The sequence below is a fragment of the Micropterus salmoides genome, unplaced genomic scaffold (assembly GCF_014851395.1).
Source record: "Micropterus salmoides isolate LMB-PRFRI ecotype aquatic unplaced genomic scaffold, ASM1485139v1 Ms_hic_scaffold_14, whole genome shotgun sequence".
Classification (NCBI taxonomy): Eukaryota; Metazoa; Chordata; class Actinopteri; order Centrarchiformes; family Centrarchidae; genus Micropterus; species Micropterus salmoides.
In genome coordinates, this window is record NW_024040485.1 from 15,915,156 (window position 1) to 15,935,372 (window position 20,217).

The window sequence follows — 20,217 nt, forward strand, 5'->3', positions numbered from 1 at the left end:
AAATGTCTTTGCTTTCTTATTCTTGATTTACAGCGAAATTATGCAGACTTTTTGATTTTACATTTCATCCATTGATCCCAAGGGGAATCGGTAAGATCCTGGTTGAAATTCCTTGCGGTTGTTTGACTTGCCCATCGAGAACAATGTCCTTTAGTGTTTTTGCAGTTGTAAAGTTGCCCATTTATTAGGTAAATAAATCATATCTTTATGAAGGTTATAATGTTCATTTTGTTACTTCATTTGATCATTTTGGAGTAAGTACTTTGTGGTGCAGTTATACTGAGGTGTTTTCTAATATTTTGTCCATTGCATTTGTCATTGAGGGTAGATTAATGCAGTCAATATTCCCTGCTGCTCATCTGTGAGTACCTGTGTATTTCTTTTAAACTGTTGGAATGCTTATTTCTTAGCTGTTAAAGATCGTGTTATATATTCATATTATATGAATCCTATGCATCTGTCGTGTACACCTTGGTGTCCTACTCACCTGGGCTAGTGTAATGGATGAAACAACATTCCATTTTACAATATTCATTTTATTATCTTAAAACAAACAATATAAAGGAGAACCAGTTTACAGCCAAGAGTAGAACAGGCCACTCAAAAGTGGCACAACATGATGTTGGCACGTCTATTAAAACTTGTGTGCAACACATATTTACACTAATAAAAACAATCTGCTTAAAAAGGGGGGGGGGATTTGAGTACTCATGCCTTTGGATTAGCAAAGCCTTTTACAGCACAAATGTCAAAGTAAACAACTAACACTGAGATGGTAAAAATATCGGCTTCTTAAAGTCAGAGGCTGAGTCACTCATTTGAATTGCTTTGTCAGTTAATTCTTGACTTTCCATTACTCTACTTGACCTGATTTATCTGCAAGTCAGTAGAAAAATTGTCCCTCTGTGGAAGTAATGACTGATTTAAAAATGTATCTGATTTAACTGGCATCTAGTTTTGGAATTAAACAATAAAACTCCACTTCATAACTTTGTGAAATAAGGTAGCAGATAAGAAATGCATCTTAACTGTTCTCCCATAAAACAATTACTTATATATTGCACACATTAAAATGATGCATTGGCTCAGAATATAAAAATAAATTAATTGAAACAAACCAAACAATGTAACATTAGTGCCCAGAGTGGTATTGTGGCTTTTTTAAAAACATTTCCAGTTCTTTCTGAGGAGATAAAGTGTCAAGGCTGGCCTTCAGCCCTTATAGAGGCAAGAGCTGAATGGATACGAACATGGAGCCTGTTCTCAAAGTCATAGCCAGCATAGTCCTCCTGCATAGTCCATGAAAAAAGACAATATGCAAACTTTAAATATATACATATTAATTTAATATAGACATTTTATTTTGTTTGTGCTCTGCCCACTAACAAGCTTTGCAGTCATCCCACTCGGACCGATCAATGCACTCGCTGCCCAATCATGTAGCAGCATACCCATTAAAGTAGCAGACAGCCCTGTGCTCCTGTCAGACATCACTGCATCTGCCCAGGCATGCAGAGTTGGCCGTTTCAGCAACAGCAGAGAGAGATAGGTGCTCCGTCAATGTCAGCTGTCCATCCACTATACAAAGCCAATGCCGCTGCATCAGACATCTCCAACGCCATTCAGGTGGGTGAGGCTGCACCCACAGGCAATGCAAATCGCAATTTGTGTTCTACAAAAAGGTGTTCAGACACTTCTACTACCACTACTTCATGACACAGACAATGCAAATACACAGTATGTAAACCAACAGGAAAACATTCTCCATGCATGAGGGCAGCATAACAAAGGAAGCCCAGCTTACTGATCGCTCCACAAAGACATGGTGACAGGAACCTGGCATAACTTCAGCCAAGCACTCACTGGAGAACATGAATGTCGCCTGTGCTTGTCCCTGCCAACTAGCGCCGCCACCTGTTACCCCTAAAATCCACTGACTCCGTCTACGGCGCGTTACGGCTGCGCCGCGGTTGCCGGGTGCCGAAGACTGATTGCCGTCTGCTGGAGCTGTATTGCCCAGTCTCTTCAATCACTTTCTGGCAAGTGAAATAGCCTACTGCATTTTATGGGTTGTATTGGCCTTTTAAAGGTAGACTTATTTTAAGAGGTAAAAAGTACTAGGTCAACTGAAATCAACTAATTTCAGGGCAGAAATAACCTTTCAGTCAATAACAAAAGGCTTCAATCATTTTCTGGCAGGTGAAATGCTGAAATTTCATGAGTTGTATTGGCCATTTAAAAGGTATTTTAACAGGTAAAAAAAGAGTGGATTGGTTGGTAGGCCTACACATTAAGTAAAATAATGCAGAGTCATAAGGATAATTGCAAAATTGTCTTCATTTTATATCCAAGTTGGCAGGAAGTCATGTTAATTAGGCTACAGCCCGTTTTCCAAATATAAACAAAGATATTACACATAGGCCTACCAAACATCACTTTTCGGCGCGACACCGGAGCTAATCGCGGCCATTAAAGTCAATGCTCGTGAGTCCACCAGTTGCGGCCGCAGCGCGTCTCAGAAGCGGCTCTCCGTTCCGCTCCGCAGAGAATAAGTGAATAGGTAGCAGGTCTCCTTGTGGGAAATGCAGCTTGAAGTTGACGGAACGAAACGGGGTCACATAGAGCTGTGAAGAAGGTAGTAGAAGCACGAAAATGACAAATTAATAACAAGATAATAAGGTGGGGTAGGCTGCACGCTCCGCTGCTGCTCTTTTCTTGCTCACCTCCTCATGATCTCGTGGCTGAGCAGGGGACGACGAGCCTCTACAGGCATGGAGGCAGTTTTTCAGACCACACAAACCCAATCTACATCCAGCTAGTGTGACACCATCAACCCCCGTAACTCCTGTACCCTCTCAAGGGGATGGCCGCTCCTTTATTGGATATACTATCACCTGATCAGGCAGTGAGTGTATTGATCTGTCAGAGCATGCACATCCTAAAAAAAAAAATTATTAGACCTTTATCAAAAACTAAGACAAAATTCAAACAATCTACTTATTGCTAAATACCATTGGTAATATTTGACATTGTCACCATGTTTTGTCAGGGGTAAACTAATAAGCTTATTAGATGAGAACTAGTCCTATAACTTGCTACCAACTATTTAAAGTTTATGAACAGCCCATAAGCAAATGAAAACCAATAGAGTACAAATCTTTAGGAACCATGAAGCTCAAATGCCATGCAATAAAGAAACCTACTGTACCTTGGCTTGAAGCATGAGCATTCTGCCCTTTCCTGCAGACTGGAAAAAAAAAAGCAATTATATTTAGACTTCATGACTTCTCCACTCTCTCTCTGTAAGACACACACACACACACACCCATAAAACTTGCCTCTGGGTTGTTAAGCAGCACACAGCCCAGTTCATAGCAGGAGTATGGCTGCACATAAGAGTTGCTCAGGCGACCCACCTCATCCCTTGCAGCCAGATGGAAATACTGCAAAAAAGGTGGTTGGTGTTTGGGGTGGGGGGGGGGGGCATACTGTTTACTACAACAATCCTGTAACTACAGTTGAGTGCAGTGTATTTTTCACTCTCTCACATTTCAAGCACTATATACATTATTAATTAGACATGTACCTGAATGGCATCTTTGGTATTATGGAGACATTTACTTATGGCACCAAGAAGCAGATTTTTCAGGCCTGTACACGAGGCATCATCAATCCCCTGCAGGACTGAAAAAACAAAATTATAGTTAAGTGACGACCAGTAATCTGTGTAAGGTTTGTGCTTACATTTTTCTATTTCAAAAATGAAGGAAAAAAAAATGCATTGTTTTTGTTTTGTTTGTGTGATCATTTACATTTACTCATTTGGCTGACGCTTTTATCCAAAGCAACTTACAATTGCTATATATGTCAGAGGTCGCACGCCTCTGGAGCAACTAGGGGTTAAGTATCTTGCTCAAGGACACAATGGTGGATGGGTCACAGTGGGGGATTGAACCCTGGTCTCTCACACCAAAGGCTTCTTATCCATTGCGCCATCATCACCCCATTTACGGTGTTCCAGTTTCCAGCATTCCCGCATGTGAGGCAGATGCTTTGTGGCAAGGTTCACTTCTATCACATTAAATCTGTCTGTCTTTTTAGGTACAGTTTGCTGAGTTAATTTTGGTGTCAACAAATCAATACAGTATTACACACACACACACACACACACACACACACACACACACCAATATTCTAGATGTACTACAGGCTACTTCTACCTTGCATCATTTAGACCCACAAAATAAAATCCTTAACAGCAACATGCCGGCTTTGGTGTAAAAAACATTATTGGATTAACTGGAGTTTGGAATATCCCCTGCACAAGGCTGTGGTTATGACGGTGACCTCAGGAGTTTTATGATGAGGAAGTAAAAAATTCCTCAGAAATTACTGTAATATATATTCTTTTGAATCTAGTTTCTACATCATTTTCCCTCAGGGTCTTCAACCTGCCAATTAGTTTAAAACAAGGACTAAAGAATCTCAATGTAGGTGACTGTGTCGATGCCTGTGTCAATAAATCGTCAAAATGTTCACGTTGTCGGTCGATCGTTTTGAACTTGCATACAGCCTACAAGTAAAAAAATACAGTCTGAGTTATAGGTTTACACCCAGCTCAAATGCAGTGTGGAGATTGCTGTTAGCTATGGCAAATATCACACATTCAAAACAAAAAAATAGATTTTTCATTTTGGTTTAAAAACAGAAGAACTATGTTTCGGGTTTTTTAACTTTGGGATTTAAATTACAAACAAACAAACAAAAAAAAAATGCAGATTTTCCAACTGGTTTTGTAATGGAGAAATCATAGGACGAACCATACTCAGATTCCAACACCGACAACAACAAATGAGCCAGGTAAATAAAACAAAAACTGTAGTTTGGCGATTTAAACATTTTACAATCTGGTACCTTGTGTCATTGTCTGCAGCGTGGCAGTGGAGCTGTTGGGCAGAGCTTTCCACAGATAAAGAATCTCAATCACAGACAGGATGCAGAGTTCTTTCGAAAGACTGGGGCTCCTTAGCTTCTCAGCCTAATAAAATGCGTGCACACATACATCACTCATTTTCAGTGTGTTTTGCACTAAAATGTTGTAATAGAAAATCAGCTGAATATATATACTCACCCTCTTCATGGAGAACAACTCTATCTGATTATTCTTGCGTTTGAAAAGTCTTTGAACATCCTTGAACACAGTGACCGCTCCCTCCAGATCACCCGTGGCTCCTTGGCACACTGCACAACACAATATAATAGAACATGGATTAGGAGCCAAATACCAAACTAACAAAAAATGCCCTTAAAGCCTTATTTATTTGTACTGTTACAACCTCCAGTTAAATAGGCGTAGTAGCACTGGGACCAGCGAGACTCAGTCTTCAGTCGCTCAAAGGCCCTGTAGGCTTCGCTGTAGTTGAGTTCGATCATGCTGCACCAACCTAAAATGTTCGACAATCAGAAATTATGACGCAGACCAGTGCTGAGCAAGGTGGTTTGAAATCTGAGAGGGAAAATAGTACCTATTTCATATAAACACACATGCTGAATCTCCCTCTGGTCAGAGGCCAGGTCTAATGCATCACGGAAGGACGTCAAGGCACTACTGATCTGGCACTAGAAAGGGGAACTTTGTGGTGTGAGTTACAGTCTGAGAAATTATTGAGCTTTCCTCAAGTCAGGAGACTAGGCCACGCACATAGTAGTAGATAATAAGGTTTATTCTTAATATGTATTTACCTCAAGGCGTTGAACTCTGCCTTTGAAAAACATGAAGAGGGAGGAGTTTGGGTAGATAGCCTCCCTTTGTTGGAGAATGGATTTAGCTTCTATCAGGCCTGCCTGTGTGTCTGTGCCGTCCAGAGCAAAGAAGGGCTGCACTACTGTGTGGTACCACAAGAGGGCTAAGCTGTAAGGGAAGCAGAGACTGTAATGAGTGAGGATATACTGTACAGCAAAAAAAATGTCATTTTCCAATTATAAAGATGACAACATCTGGCACACCGTTTTTTTCAATTCATTGGTTGATGAAGTGAGTTTAACCATATTTAACAAATACAGAATAAGTATCTTGTTAGACATGACCAAATGTCAAAAATGCAATAATTACAGACACTGAAGCCAACCTATTTTAGGAAATAGAAGGAATTCATAAGATGGCATGATATTTATGCAGCAGGGCCTGACATCAGTCTGTTATTAAAGCTGTTTACAGGATTTTCATGTTCTGTGTTTTGTTGATTTTGTATTTGTTAAATATCCCATATAGCTGAAAACTGATTAACCATTATACAATGAGTTAGTGATGAATATCCTGGTAATTTAGGATAATTAATTTTCACTTATGGCTAGAGCCCGACTGATAAATCGGTGTGCCAATATTATCGACCAATATGAATAAGTTGCAGATAAATCAGTAAAATTATTTCTAACAGCCAATAAATAACAATTCAGAAAAGAAAGAAAGGGAAGACAGTTGGTGAAGTCTCATAACTACACAGCAAATGTTAGGGATAATCTTTGTTTATGTTATGTGTTTCTGAAAAGGAAAAAAAAAAAAGAGAATATAGGCGGATATATCGGATTTTACAATCCTCATATCAAAATCGGTATGAGTCTTAAAAATCCCAAATGGGTCTGGCTCCTCTTATGACATGATTCATGGTAGCCAAACCAACACAAGATAGTACTTCATCTCACAAAGATGATCTCCTTTCTTTCCTCTAGATATAATGCTTTTGTTTACTATTGAATTTTTAGTTATGTCACATTTCAGTGATAGCCACAATACAGATACACAAACTTACTCACTCACGTACTCACGTAGCTAAGGGGGCCTTCATGTCCTTACTTTCACTGGCATACTTGAGGGCAGACAGGCCTTGAAGACGGTCACCGGGGAAGCCCAGCAGGTTGACAATCTTCAGTAGGTGCGGTGGCACCATCGAGATGCAAAGGTGGAAGAGGCCATAACCAAAGCTGACTGAACCTTTTAGCCGATCCAGAGCCTCTGGGCTGATGCCGTCCAGTCTCCAGGATCGGCTCGCCCCGGGTGAAGAGGAGCGGCTGTGGTCGGACGGGTCAGAGGAGGAAGACAGAGATGAAGGTGGCACTGATTGTTGTTCAGAGGCTCTCCTTCTGCTGCCCTCCTGCAGGTGTGTGATGTCGCCGTAACATTTGTTGTACATCTTCCAGGCTTTACGGAGGATCCAGCCTCCTTTGATGTATCCTGTCAGTGGATAGAAGATGAGGTCAGTAAGACATGCTTTCAAGTTTAGTGGCATTTCAAAAAGCAAAACTCAGACTAAATAACTTCAAAGTTCATTATTTTCATTTCACAACAATGAACGTGCAGTCTCCATAGTTATCCAACAAGTACTAAAAGTTCCCTTACCTGACAGCTCTTGTTTGATGAAAGACAGCACTGCCAGGTAAACCTGGCAGTCTGCAATGATAATCTGCCTTTGGAGTCGGTCTACTGCAGCCACTCCTGACCTCTGAGAGTCCATCTGCCCACACAAACACCCCCACACTTATAAACTGATGTGACAAGTAGGCAAGCTAACAAACAGAAAACCTGGACAATATGGTCCAATATAAAATGCTCCTTTTCAGTCAAATTGCATTTGTTCACCTGGCTCAATTACATTCAGTGTTTAAATTAAGTGAAGTTACTCACACTCCTCTTGATCTTGTTTTTAATGGTTTCAATGACTCCAGTGTTTTCACTCTCACACAGTCTCTCTGTAGCTTTCAGGTCCTCAAAGGCCATCTGCATTTTCTCCTCTTCAAACGTCATAATGGCATTCTACAAAAAGGCAGCCACATAAGTAACCCTGTTATTTAAGTACAGCTATTCCTAAATGAATGTTTGTGATACACAGGTCTTAAACATCTATAAAAAAAAAAAATCCTGGACTGAACCCTGGAGTCCAGAAAGCAGGAAAACAAAACACATTTCGACATGAAGCCACCTGCAGAAAACCAAACACAGTTTGGCTCTGCCACAAAAAAAAAAGCTTCATTTAATTTCTAGGTGGCACACTGATCAAACATTTCTAATTAAAGAGCAGTCTTCAAACTGAAGTGATCACAAAATGGAGACTGTAAATGTTAAAGCAGGAAGCAAATGTATTGTGAGGTGGAACGTGATGGGCGGACACATTTGTAAATGAATAACAAAGTTCAAATTAATTTTGCCAATACTAAAAAAACAACTTTAAAATTCAATTCATTTACAGACAGAATAAGAACATAAAATTGTTAACTGGCAAATTGAATTATAAAAGTTATAATAGCTCTAAATTGATCAGTTTGTTCATTATAATTAAACTCTTTGATAGTCTATAATTATCAGGGTTTGAACCAAATTTTCCAAGAACCTTGGATGCATTATTCTGCTTATTGGTTCGTTTTGCATACTTCAGTCGCAATCCTGTTTGAACTGCAGTGAGCATGAGGACCTGCTCCGTGGACCTAATGTTACATCATTTGTTACGTAGTACGTCAACCTGTGAGAAAAGAGTAACTCTGTTTCCATTCCTGGGCCATGATGGACTGTGGACTGCAGCAAAAGCTCAAATCTCAGTTTGTCAAAGGTTCACTAAAAACGTTAACGACACAGCAAAATGTAACACCTGCAGTGTATTTCGTGCAAGGGAGGAAGTACCTCCAATGTGATGAAGCATTCATCGGTGAAGAACCCCAGTTACTGCCTTCACTAACATTTGTTTTATCTTTTATTTAATTTCTTGAGAGTTTCTCTTTGCATGGCCAACTTAAACAGGTTATGTAGTCTTGTTTTGTGTTTTGAGCCAAGCAAGTCCCCCAAACAAGTCTTGTCAAGTTTAAAGGGACTATCCAAAGATAAATGATGAAATATCACAATACAATCTGGTTATGTTGTGACCCTTATGTGTGTACATCATTCTTTATTTGCTCCCTTTATCCCTGACAGTTCAATCTCACCAGTCCTCCCTAGTCTTCAGATTAACAGAACGACACTGAAGGTAGCAGCAAGAATTCTGAGTCATAAAGTAAAGTAAGTAAAGGTTTGTTAAATAACTATTAGATCTCACCACCTGCTGCAGGGAGTACAGTAGATCAACTGGCACCACATATCAGTCAAGAGGAGATGATTGACTTGTTATTAGGTCTAATTATTTTTAATTTAAAAAAGGTATATTTGTCCAAAATAATAAGTATATTTCATCTACTGGTAAAAAGCTCCAAGAGAAACGAATATGTGGATAGGAGTAAAAAACATTTTGTTACCTACTGTTTCCAAGGTAAACAATGTACTCTCAAGACTCCCGTATACATTTTATTTTGAACTTGCACCGTACTCTTATGATTTGATTATAAATATATCATTCAATGAAAACCATAATTAGTCAGTCACCCCTCTGTTTTTGTGAAAGACCGGAACACAAAGGAAATTCTTTTAACCTCATTAGGAAACAGAAGTGCTTATTAAAAGGGAACTTTACAATAATCTTTGTCAGCAAAAGGATGTAGCTTCTTGACTCACCAGAAAACTCACAAAACTGGCCCCAAAACTCATTAAAGGACTGTGGTTCCTGAAACAGAAGATAAAGAACAGGTGGCATGTCAGTGAGAGACGTGCTGTGTGAATAGATTGCTGTGTATGTGTCTTTCACTTCTCTCCATCTTTTTGGCTAGGCAAGTCAAGACAAGTTTATTTCTATAGCACATTTCAATAACAAAGCAGTTTAAAGTGCTTTACATAAGAGTTGCAGCAGACCTGCAGTTTATGGAGTTTGTTCCAGATATAGGTGTATAAAAGCTCAAGGCTGCTTCTCCATGTTTAGTTTTGACTCTGGGGATAGAAGGGAGACTTGACTAGGGCTGAAACGATTCATCGATAAAATCGATTCATAAAATGCTTCGACACAAATTATTTGTATCGATGCTTCGTTTAATCTATGTACAGGTGCTGGTCATATAATTAGAATATCATCAAAAAGTTTATTTATTTCAGTAATTCCATTCAAAAAGTGAAACTTGGATATTATATTCATTCATTACACAGATTGATACATTTCAAATGTTTATTTAATTTAATTGTGATGATTAAAACTGACAACTAATGAAAATTCCAAATTCAGTATCTCCGAAAATTAGAATATTACTTAAGACCAATACAAAAAAAATAAATTTTTAGAAATGTTGGCCAACTGAAAAGTATGAACATGAAAAGTATGAGCATGTACAACACTCAATACTTACAGGTGAAACTTGAAAAATTAGCATATTGTGCAAAAGTTCATTTATTTCAGTAATTCAACTTAAAAGGTGAAACTAATATATTCTCATTACATGCAAAGTGAGATATTTCAAGAGATATTTGATATAATTTTGATGATTATGGCTTACAGCTTATGAAAACCCCAAATTCAAAATCTCAGAAAATTAGAATATTGTGAAAAGGTTCAGTATTGTAGGCTCAAAGTGTCACACTCTAATCAGCTAATTAATCCAAAACACCTGCAAAGGGTTCCTGAGCCTTTAATTGGTCTCTCAGTCTGGTTCAGTGGAATTCACAATCATGGGGAAGACTGCTGATCTGACAGTTGTGCAGAAAACCATCATTGACACCCTCCACAAGGAGGGAAAGCCTCAAAAGGCAATTGCAAAAGAAGTTGGATGTTCTCAAAGTGCTGTATCAAGGCACATTAATAGAAAGTTAAATGGAAGGGAAAAGTGTGGAAGAAAAAGGTGCACAAGCAGCAGGGATGACCGTAGCCTGGAGAGGATTGTCAGGAAAAGGCCATTCAAATGTGTGGGGGAGCTTCACAAGGAGTGGACACAGGGTCCGAAATTAACACCCGCCAAGCGCCAAATGCGGGTAGATTTTCCGTTTGGCGAGTAAATTTCAAAAGGCTATCCGCCACACTGGCGGGTGAATGTTCATGCCAAAATAGTAATGTAATAATCAGTGTTTTCCCTACAATGTATTCATCAGCACCGCTGCAAAATCTTTCCATGATCAGTAATATCGCGACATTCACTTACACTCTTACACTGAGACGCGCCCGGCCGCCCGTTTTTCCAAGCGCGCCTCTGTTCATGGTTGCATAGCAACGTCGGCCACGCGAGTGTGGAAAGGAGAAAGCGCGGTACGAACTGCAAAGTCACCGATCTGCAGCTAGCTGCCGCTTATTAGCTATTATGTGGCGACATTTACCAGGAGTGAGCCAACCTTTAAAACGAAAACCCACAGACGAAAAGGGGGACGAATTACATAAAAAAAGAAAGTTTTGTGAGAAATGGAGGTTTGGAGAGAACGGAGTTTCAAGAGGCTGGCTACAATATGATTCTGACGCGGTCGTGATGAGTTGTTCTGTGTGTCGCCAGTATGCTAAAGATAAAAACAGAAACAACTCATTTGTCATCGGAAATAAAACGAAGCTTGAGAACATTCGTGACCATGAACACAGTAATTGTCACATTGCCTGCGTGTCTCTGGCTCAATCTGAGCCTCTACTCTCGAAAACTTCTGTGACAGCGCTAATGGCAATGTCAGAGCAGACCAGCAAGAAGATGAAGCTACTGTTTAGAACTGTACATGCCATTGGCAAGAAGGCCAGGCCACTTTCTGACTTCGAGTGGATGTGCGAGTAAGTGAAACCGTTTTTCCTCCTGTAATGTTTGCTAGACTAACATTTTATATGAAGCTATGGTAGGGTGACCATCAGTCCTGTTTTCCCAGGACATGTCCTGTTTTCACGTCCTGTCCTGGCCGCCCTGGCTGGTGTTTTTTTTTATTTTTATAAATGAATAAATTTTCAAAAAACTGCTGGGAAAGATCAGCTCTACAGAAAAATATATGGGCAAAATGGAGGATGAGGAAGAAAAACAGGATAAAGAGGAAGAAAACTAAAGATATAAATATATTTTGTTAGTTCGTTTTTGTAAGTTTGTGAGTTGTCGGATGACTATGAGGTTTAAGTTCTGATAGTTTCACAAAACCTTCAAATGTACTGTTATGAGCGCTAGTTCCACCTCTTCCATGTCTTACTATTTGTTGCTCTGTTTTGACTTCTATGTACACTTATTCATTAAAAATACCATATCAATTAAATGTACTGAAATTAATGTATATGTGATTTGGCCGGTAAAAAATATGCTTGGCTGGTGGATTTTTTATCTACCAGTCCCCGTGGCAGGTGAGCCAAAAAGTTAATTTCGGACCCTGAGTGGACACCAGCAGATGACATGGCACCCCAAACCATCACTGACTGTGGAAACTTTACACTGGACTTCAAGCAACATGGATTCTGTGCCTCTCCTCTTTTCCTCCAGACTCTGGGACCTTGATTTCCAAAGGAAATGCAAAATTTACTTTCATCAGAGAACATAACTTTGGACCACTCAGCAGCAGTCCAGTCCTTTTTGTCTTTAGCCCAGACGAGACGCTTGTGAAGCTGTGTCTTGTTCAAGAGTGGCTTGACACAAGGAATGCAACAGCTGAAACCCATATCTTGCATACGTCTGTGCGTGGTGGTTCTTGAAGCACTGACTCCAGCTGCAGTCCACTCTTTGTCAATCTCCCTGACATTTTTGAATGGGTTTTGTTTCACAATCCTCTCCAGGGTGCGGTTCTCCCTATTGCTTGTACACTTTTTTCTACCACATCCTTCCCTTCGCCTCTCTATTAATGTGCTTTGACACAGAGCTCTGTGAACAGCCAACCTCTTTAGCAATGACCTTTTGTGTCTTGCCCTCCTTGTGCAAGGTGTCAGTGGTCGTCTTTTGGAAAGCTGTCAAGTCAGCAGTGTTCCCCATGATTGTGTAGCCTACAGAACTAGACTGAGAGACAATTTAAAGTCCTTTTGCAGGCGTTTTGAGTTAATTAGGTGATTAGAGTGTGGCACCAAGTGTCTTAAATATTGAACCTTTTCACAATATTCAAATTTTCTGAGATATTGATTTTGGGGTTTTCATTAGTTGTCAGTTATAATCATCAAAATTAAAAGGAATGAACACTTGAAATATATCAGTCTGTGTGGAATGACTGTATACATTATACAAGTTTCACTTTTTGAATGGAATTACTGAAATAAATCAACTTTTTGATGATATTCTAATTATATGACCAGCACCTGTAACTGTACAGCACAGTGTTTCACACATCGTGTTCACAGCGTAAACACGACATGAATATGATGGAGCTGTTTGCAAAGTGGGGGAAGAGAGCGAAAACAGCGAGGGACAAAAAAGAAAGTGTCCAAAGTATGGGATTATTTCAAGCTAAAGAAATCAACTCTGTAATGTTACCGTCCCTCCAACGTAAAACGAAACTTATGTCGCCTCAGCAACAGCCCAACGGCAGCTGAACAAAAAGCCCCGGTGTTCTGCCAGCGGACCACAGACAAGGTAACAGTAACAGCAACTATAGCATTTAACTGAAATCATGACTGATTGTTGAGTTGAAGGCTAGCCAAAGTAAGCTGCAGTTCTCAGCTAAAATGTGCACAAGCAAAAGTACTTCTTAAACGGCGCATCGATGAATCATTGAAATAATCTACAGAAGCTTCAAATACTAAAATCATCGTTAGCTGCAGCCCTAGACTTGACCCAGATGACCTGAGAGGTCTGGATGGTTCATAGTGTAGCAGAAGATTCCAAATTTATATTAGCCCTAAACCATTCAGTGCTTTATAAACCAACAGCAATATTTTAAAATCTGACAAACAGAAAGCCATTCGAAAGACCTCAGAAACTGAGTTATGTGATCCACCTTTTTGGTCTTAGTGAGGACTCCAGAAAGTCTGGGAGTCCTGTAAAGACAACATTACAGTGTGATAGTAGCATGACTTTGTAATCATCTCCAGGTGGCGGTAGAAAGTCAGGTCTGTGTCCATGACTACACAAAGATTTCTTGCTTGGTTTGTGGTTTTGAACATTGCCATTTGAATCTGAGAAATGACTTTTAATCTTTCTTCCTTGGCTCCAAAAACAATTACTTCAGTTTTATCTTTGCTTAATTGAAGAAAATTCTAGCACATCAAATTGTCGATTTATTTAATGTACTTCAGCACTTGTATGGGATTATAGTCCCATGGTAAAATGGTTATGTAAATGTGTGTGTCATCTGCATAATGTTACAATAATAATATGGTAACATATTATTTTGTTTTTCTTAATTTGAGCCAGTGGGAGCATGTAGATGTTAAAACACAAGAGGCCCCAGAATGAAGCCTTGGGGAACTCCACAGGTCATTTATGTCAGCTCTGATGTGTGATTACCTATAGAAACAATGTGGTCCCTGCCCTTTAAGTAGGATTCAAACCTGTGTGATACTTGGCCAGAAAGTCCAACCCAGTTTTACAGTTGGTCTATTATGTTGTAGTCAACCATGTGAAATAATAATAATGGCCAATATATATTTCTGCCTCAAATCTACGCCGTAGGTACGCAGAAGTCTGTGCTGCAGCCTATGCATAGCCTCACGCGCACCTCCCCAAAATGTGATATATACATTGCAGCGACGCAGACCGCAAGAACTGTATTGGTCGGATTGCACCACTGCATTTCTTCCTACGCATTTCCGGCTTCTCTCATTTCCGCATTTTAGTAATTTCAATAAAAGTCAGTAATCAGCTCCAACTCAAACATGATCCATTCAGTTTCAGTCACCGTTGTTTATAGTAGCCTACACCAACAGCAGTGGCTAAACTCAAAACAGTGGTGATGAAACTCAACAAAGTGGAACACAGAAAGCCCACTGCCAACTGGCTTTTGGCAGTTTGGAACAAACACACTAGTGCTTACGACTACGCCGTGGACTCTTTGTTGCCACTGTCGGTGTTTAAACGGATGTCATTGAAGACCTTAACAAGAGCCGTCTCAGTGCTGTGGTGTGGTTGAAATCCTGACATCAGAGTTGTTTAGTGCCAAGAAGTTGTTAATCTGTTGAAAAATAGGTGTTTCAATGATTTTACTTAAAAACGGGAGGTTTTCTATGGGCCTATTATTGCTCATGATGCGTCAAGATTGTTCTTTTTTTAGACTGACTTGATGACTACAGTTTTCAGGGCCAGTAGAAAGAAACCTTACAGAAGAAATATGTTGACAGTTTGTAGAACATCTGAGGCCATGTAATATCAAGGCAGCAGGAAGAGGATTTCAGATGTTGCATAATGTCCTCTAGGTGTTTATGGTTGATAGGGTCAAATTGTGTTGTGCTATTTGAATTTAATTTAAGCAGACACAAAGATACCACATACCCTGTATCTGGTATGGAGGCACTGACAGCCTGTCTAATTTTTTTAATTTTGTCAGTTTAAAACCAAGGCAAATGCCCTGCAGGCCGTAATGCAATCAAAACAGGATGACACCTAGTGCTAAACGCAATTAGTGGAAGGTGACATTTAAGCTTTCACCAGGGGTCAGGACACATAGGGGGTGCCCTTCTGTGGCATCAACACTCAAGTTGAAAGAGAAACCGATCCTTGAAATTATCTGTCCTTTACAATAACAGCACAGCACAACTGAAGGATATTACCAAATCCTGCAACCGAGCAGCGAGTGGACAACGTTCATAGTGTTAGTTTGTTAGTCTAAAATTGTTGTTGCTCTTACATCAGCCTTTTTAGCTTGTGACCCCTTTAAACAAAGCAATGTCTAGTTGTTGTGACCCATCACAGCTTGCTTATAACAAGGCCAACCAAACCTCACGTTATTTGAATAGGACTTAATAAGTGTGGGGGTTTTTTTTTTACTTACCTAGTAATTGACACAAAAAGTGGGGAAATCAGGGTTATGTGTGAAAAATAAATATTTAGCATAGCATAGAATGTGTAGCTATTTCCTATCCTGTTAATTGTCTGTATCCAGTCAGGATGCGAACCAATGGGTTAGAGGATCATTTCTAAATTTATTCTAACTTTTACAATTGGACACTGAATTACATCCAATAAATGCCACTTGGCTTTGCAAAACACGCCTATGTGGTTGTGATGTGAATAAAACTAGTTGGCCAAGATGACAGATCAAACTCAAACCTGTTCGCAGTAACTGAGAGCCAGTTACTGCGAAGACAGGAATGCTAACCTGTTAAACATGTCTTCTGTGAATTGTAACGTTTTGCAACGTTATGTTTAACAGACATAACCACACATTAAGAGCAATATTATTGTATTATTAACAAAGGCATTAAACTGTTTCAGTGTCAGGTCACAAGTCACATCTTGGGTGACACTACACAAGGATGTTGGGTTTTGTTTTACAAGCTAAGCACAGAGCACAAGTCCTGAGGGAAATGAATGCCATAGTGGCGTCTTATCATGCTGGTTGACCTCAGTAGTTTAAAAAACATCTGCCACACCTGTCATAACATTTACCAAATGAAATATTCCCCAGGCGTCAGAATAGAAACAGAAATATTGCTTATTGTCTCTGAGATAGACAGACCTGTATGCTCTGAAGAGCTCGTCGCTCTCCCTGAATCCATTGTTGAGAAGCATATTGATTCCTTTCAGTGCCAGTTCTGCGTCGTTAATACGGGCTGTCTTTTCCTCCTCCACGCTTCCCGGTGCTGGTTCTGGCGGGTCCGCCATTGAGATACCCGATACCGGAGGTGAGGAGCTGAACGCGGACGAGAAGGAGGGAGGGGACGTAGGCACGTCTCGTTAGTTTACTTCCAAGCAGAACAGTCTCAGCCAGTGGCGCAGTTTTGGGCAAACGCAGTCATATTTATATTGTCACACGAGGAGAGAAATAAGCGAATAAGGTCAAACAACTAACCACAAAACACATTAGTGTGTATGCTACCCAGCAGTCGTATCTCTGTTCCGTATTCTGCCGCCTGACCGGTGGTTTGTGTCCCCGTGCAGACAGGAAATGTGCTGCCTTTCCGTGCTATCGGATATATTAATACGACAGTCCAAACAAAGCAATAATCATCGAGTTGAGGCTTTTAAAATTAGAAAAGCGGGAATCAATCAGTGGCAGAGCTGTTAATATGTTTTATGATGTAGTTTGATATTGTCTTTAAGGAGTATATTTTGTTATGGTTTATATTTTGTCATATTCTGTCCTACTAAATAAAAAGATATTTCATAGGATAAAGTGGCATATCGGATTTACACTAAATTTTGTGGTCTATAACTTTATATCAAAAATGTTTGACACTGTCTTATACTATAGAGGCGTCACTGTTTTTGAAAATGTGACAAAGTACCTAATTAGGTTGCAGAGTGTAACTTAAGGGGTTACAGGATTTGGTGCAGCACCTGTTTAAACGACTGTGCAACCTTCACTCATTACTTCACAAAGCCCGTAAAGGCAGCATTAAAGTGGGCGTGGTATTTTCTGCTCCACCGCTAAAGCGCCTCAAGACCAAGTTGGAAAGATATATCTGATCAAGGAGGCTCTAGCTATGGTCCAGCAGGATCCAGCAGGTGTGTAATGTTACTCCACAGGTGTAATTTTATTAATAATGAGGTCACGAGTCTAAATCTATTCCCTTCATTAAATTAAAAAAGTAGAAATAGTAGTTTAAAAATAAATTTTTAATAGTTTAAAAATAGTAAATTTGTCACATATAATAAACTGGTTCAATTATATTTTTGGAAAATACTAGCTTCCAAATGACACATGGATGCAGCATGTCTAAATGCTGGGTCAAAGCCTTCTCCACACAAGTGTACAATTCTGGTGGAGAAATGCTAAATTCTTATGTTTTATCTTAACTTTTATTTAAAAATTATTTTAGATATTAAATCTAAAATTGTCAAATTTAAAGATTATGCTTAAAAAATACAATATTCAGCTACATTTCTCCTCAGACCATTAAAAATCCCCATATTTCCAGAAACAATACTATGACTTCAGTGACGTTATTGATAGCTGCTTTGCTCTTAGTCAAATTCTAAGAATATCATAATTCCCTAAGGGCCATAAAAGGTGTGATAGCAAAGATGAAAAACCTTCTTAGATGTGTAATTACTGAACTACACTTTATCTTATCTTATCTAGTTCAAAGTGAATCACCCTACTCCCAAAATATAGGCATATGGAGATCTCTACATTATGTAGTGTATTCCAACACAGTAGATGTTAATCACAATTTCCTCTTGCCAATATTAAACATGAGATCTATTCAAAAAGAAATCTAATTATATTTGTCTAATCTAACAATCAAAAGTATACACATTTTGCTGAGTATAATTCAACAATTAATCCCAGATGAAAAAATGCATGTCTCAATACATATAATTATGTGTTTAACCATGATCACAAGTCAGAAGTTGTTTTTCAATACAGATTACAAAAGGGTTTAAAAATTAGTGGTCACTAGACAGGAATGCATGTAAAATATTGTCCAATCATCATGCATATTTTTTTCCACAAATTTACAAAGCAGGTCAGTAAACTCTTGCTGGGAAGTTGAATACATAAAATCCATTTTGTTTTTTGTTATGTTACTACTACTCAACTTTATAGTAATATGGGTTAAATGGTCCCAAACGTGACCTTATGCTTATGGTATCTATATTGGTTTTTCAACTCATAGACAATGCTCAACAAACTTCAGTACATGCTGTATTCTGGTGTGACTGACATTAACAGACACACAGAACGTCCTCATGCATGACAAAGGAATGCAAAATGAAAAATAAATTCAGAACAGTAATACAATATGGGAAAAATACATGCGATTTCGTGGGCTGTGTGATACTCCATGTCTCTTGAACCAGTTAAAATGCAGAAATCTACAAGCTGGTATGTGGATATGATTATAAAATAGCTAGGCAGCCCCTGAACTGTCACTGAATTGAGCACCATGGGTGTAAACGTAATTATTGTAGTATACACTTTAGAGTCCAACAAACACACAAGGAAAAACAATCAACCAATAATGTTGATCTCCATTACAGCACCATCACAAAAGGCATCATTTGGTTTCTTAAAGTGCTGGGTTGCTCATACTGCAGCCCTGACCAATCACAAGCATATTCAGAAGCATTTGATTGTCGACAGAAAATGAATGGACCAACACATCAGACTGTAAAACAACTGTTAGAATATGCATTTGTGAATTGGTGCCATGATACATGATTTTATCACAAAATAAATACAGAAATGTTTAACCGAGCAGCAAATATTATGAAACGGTAAGCTGCTGCCCATCTCTTAATCTATTTTTACACACACATACACACACACACACTCAAATACATAGACTCACAGGCGCACACACACTGAAACACACTCCTCATAATCTATATACATTCCTACACACAGACACATTCTCTGTCTTGGTAACAGATTGCACATGGTTGATGGTGGACATGGTCCCAAGGATTTGTTGAAAGATGATGCAGGGAGACGCGGCCGCTCAGTCTGGACACTCTCTGAGGTTGACTGGACCAAACACACCAGGCAGCCTGTCAAAAGAGACCGCGTCGCTGTTGATCCTCATGTCCTGGATGCATCCCACGAAGGACGATGTGACAGGGAGCAGCTTTTGCGTTGATATCTCTGCAGCAGAAAGGTAAATGTGGTGAACTGGTAAGAGATTACATTGTTCCAGGTTAGTTTTTACAAATGTATTTGATATTATTAGCTAACTGTATCTTAACCAACACAGGCGGATGGGGATTCAAATCCTTCTCATTTTGTAAACTCTTGCAAAGTGATCATGAAAAAATGTAAAGAAATCCTGATTTGCTCATTTATAAAATCATTTCATTTTGCACTTTACAGTATTTTATGTTTTAAGAGTCATTTATATTTATTTGTAGTTATACTTAATAGTTTGGGGCTTGCCTAAAGACTACATGATAGTTGTTTGGTACTTATCAAGGGGACCCACACAATAAACCTGCGTTATGACCTTTTCTTTGCATTATCATACCTTATTAATATGTTATATTGCTCTGATATTTTCATATTTATATTGATATGTGTGAATAAAATTAATTTAAACCAAATTTAGTAGATTAACTTTCAGAATAACAAATTAATACTCACCAGGAATGCCACCCACGTACAAGGAGTCTTTGGTCAAAGTTGTAGTGGCAGACGATGGTCCAATCTTGTAATTGTCTATTGTGTCCACGTGCAGTTGCACAACATTTTTCCTCTTGATTACTAAGAGACACATGGACAGTGACTTAATGCAAAAGACAATTAGTGTTCTAATGGGTTCTAAAAGCAGTTTTAGTTTGTCTTGAATGATGTCG

General features: G+C 39.1%; 2 protein-coding genes across 4 annotated transcripts in view; both read right to left on the reverse strand.

The window, feature by feature from the left end:
• Positions 1 to 515: 515 nt before the first annotated feature.
• Positions 516 to 16,895, reverse strand: LOC119902073 (tetratricopeptide repeat protein 39C-like). Of its 3 annotated transcripts, none has more exons than XM_038717975.1 (15): positions 16,775 to 16,895; positions 16,442 to 16,615; positions 9,533 to 9,581; positions 7,682 to 7,810; positions 7,397 to 7,511; positions 6,826 to 7,231; positions 5,743 to 5,911; positions 5,526 to 5,619; positions 5,337 to 5,444; positions 5,132 to 5,241; positions 4,915 to 5,038; positions 3,587 to 3,684; positions 3,339 to 3,443; positions 3,209 to 3,247; positions 516 to 1,289 (listed from the first exon to the last, which is right to left on the reverse strand). In XM_038717975.1, the coding sequence occupies exons 2-15, from the start codon at positions 16,585 to 16,587 to the stop codon at positions 1,200 to 1,202; spliced, it is 1,782 nt and encodes a 593-aa protein (XP_038573903.1). In that variant the 5' UTR covers positions 16,588 to 16,615; positions 16,775 to 16,895; the 3' UTR covers positions 516 to 1,199. The 3 variants fall into 3 exon arrangements, 2 of the variants coding, with proteins under 2 accessions (XP_038573903.1, XP_038573904.1); XR_005444285.1 differs by lacking the exon at positions 516 to 1,289 and adding exons at positions 2,333 to 2,624; positions 2,724 to 2,938 and having other exon boundaries at positions 16,442 to 16,863; XM_038717976.1 differs by lacking the exon at positions 516 to 1,289 and adding an exon at positions 2,331 to 2,938 and having other exon boundaries at positions 16,442 to 16,863.
• A 1,235-nt stretch (positions 16,896 to 18,130) lies between these two features.
• Positions 18,131 to 20,217, reverse strand: part of LOC119902074 (laminin subunit alpha-3-like) — a 61,722-nt gene continuing 59,635 nt past the window's right edge. The window contains 2 exon segments of the mRNA XM_038717978.1: positions 18,131 to 19,513; positions 20,006 to 20,125. Of these exon segments, the coding sequence (XP_038573906.1) occupies positions 19,371 to 19,513; positions 20,006 to 20,125 (263 nt within the window). The 3' untranslated portion in view covers positions 18,131 to 19,370.